Below are 1,439 nucleotides of genomic sequence, written 5' to 3'. Positions count from 1 at the left end.
TTTCATTCTCCTAGTAAGGCTAGTATACCTAGATAAATATCAGTCTAAATATTTTTATTTTTATTAAATTCTACATATATATTAATGACTTTTTAACTATTTAATAAATTTAGGCACAAGTCTGATATTTGTTCAACCTAATTTATTTTTTCATCATCATCAACTTAATGACTATTTTATAAAATTTATCTTTTAAGGCTCCATGATATCAACTTGATGACTGTTGAGATATTTCTTCCCTACATTCTTTTCTATAATAAATCTCCAAGATATTAGTTTATCAATATTGATTCATAATTATTTAATTGCATATCCTCCTATATTTAATTTTATTCCAATAATTGCTAATTCTAATATCCTCTACATATTTTCTCTATCTTTTTAATTTTTCACTTATTAATCAAAACATCTCACTTCAAATATCTTTGAAAATATCATCATAATCAATACCCCAAAATATATGAATTCAATGACTATAACTTTTGACATAAATCTTTCTTCTTTAACAAACACAAATCAATTATGCAGTACTAAAATCAATAAAAAACATACTTCTCCACCATTAATTATCTCAAGACAAAATTTTCTTTCAAAATAAGTCAATTGCAGAGTTCTTTATTCACTTACAAACTGTACATTCCATATCTGGAGAAACTTCTTCTATGCCATCGCCATCAATGCCTAAGTATATTGAAACCACCAATGAACACTTATCTGGACCACGAGACAGACTCAATCTCCTGCCTTGCAGCTTTGTAGAGCTCCAATTTCTTCGCCATCTGTTGCCTCTGCTCCATTAATGCTGGATCCTCGTCCAGAAGCTTTCCCAGATCCTTTCCCTGAACAACATCAACAAAAAACTCGTAAAAACAAGAGAAAACTTTAGAAGGAAAGAAAAAAGAAGAGATCATCAATATTTTTCCATAATACAGTACCTCCTTTCTCCCAATTTGCGTGTAAAAGTGATTAAGCAAAGAACGTTTTGACTCTCGAACTTGGCAGTAAACGACTGCCTTTGGCACAGAGATTTTGAGCGTCTCCATCACCATGGAGATGTAGGATGAAACGTTTGATGCAATTCTCCTGTAATGGCCTTCGCCGTATCGATCGACAGTGGAGGCTGAAGCAGGATTTCCTCCCTTGTCAACCTCTTGTGGAAGCTTCCTGAAGAACTCAACTGTTAGATATGATGACTCCATATCGACCAGTCGCAGTGTTGTTTTCTTGCTATCCTCACGAAATCTTTCTAAAGCTTCAAAAGAGGCAGCAGCCAGTTCAGCCTTTAGAGAGGGGAACCTCCTCAGATCCTGTTGGTTGGTAATGTTCACAGAGAATTTGTTATGATCAAATATTTATTTCTTTAATTTAAAGGATTAGATTCGTTGAAGCTTTTACCTCAGCCTCCCCAATTGACTTGCGCACTATTTCCTTCAAAATAT

At 33.5% G+C, this 1,439-nt stretch overlaps 1 protein-coding gene across 1 annotated transcript; it reads right to left on the bottom strand.

The window, feature by feature from the left end:
* Nucleotides 1-531: 531 nt before the first annotated feature.
* Nucleotides 532-1,433, bottom strand: LOC110116359 (dynamin-related protein 1E-like). Its single transcript, XM_020849901.2, has 3 exons — nucleotides 1,396-1,433; nucleotides 936-1,307; nucleotides 532-839 (listed from the first exon to the last, which is right to left on the bottom strand). Exons 2-3 carry the CDS (start codon nucleotides 1,197-1,199, stop codon nucleotides 711-713), a joined length of 393 nt encoding a protein of 130 aa, XP_020705560.2. The 5' UTR covers nucleotides 1,200-1,307; nucleotides 1,396-1,433; the 3' UTR covers nucleotides 532-710.
* Nucleotides 1,434-1,439: the final 6 nt, after the last annotated feature.

The sequence above is a fragment of the Dendrobium catenatum genome, unplaced genomic scaffold (assembly GCF_001605985.2).
Source record: "Dendrobium catenatum unplaced genomic scaffold, ASM160598v2 original_scaffold_223926, whole genome shotgun sequence".
Taxonomy (NCBI): Eukaryota; Viridiplantae; Streptophyta; class Magnoliopsida; order Asparagales; family Orchidaceae; genus Dendrobium; species Dendrobium catenatum.
This window is presented reverse-complemented; position numbering and strand designations above follow the sequence as displayed.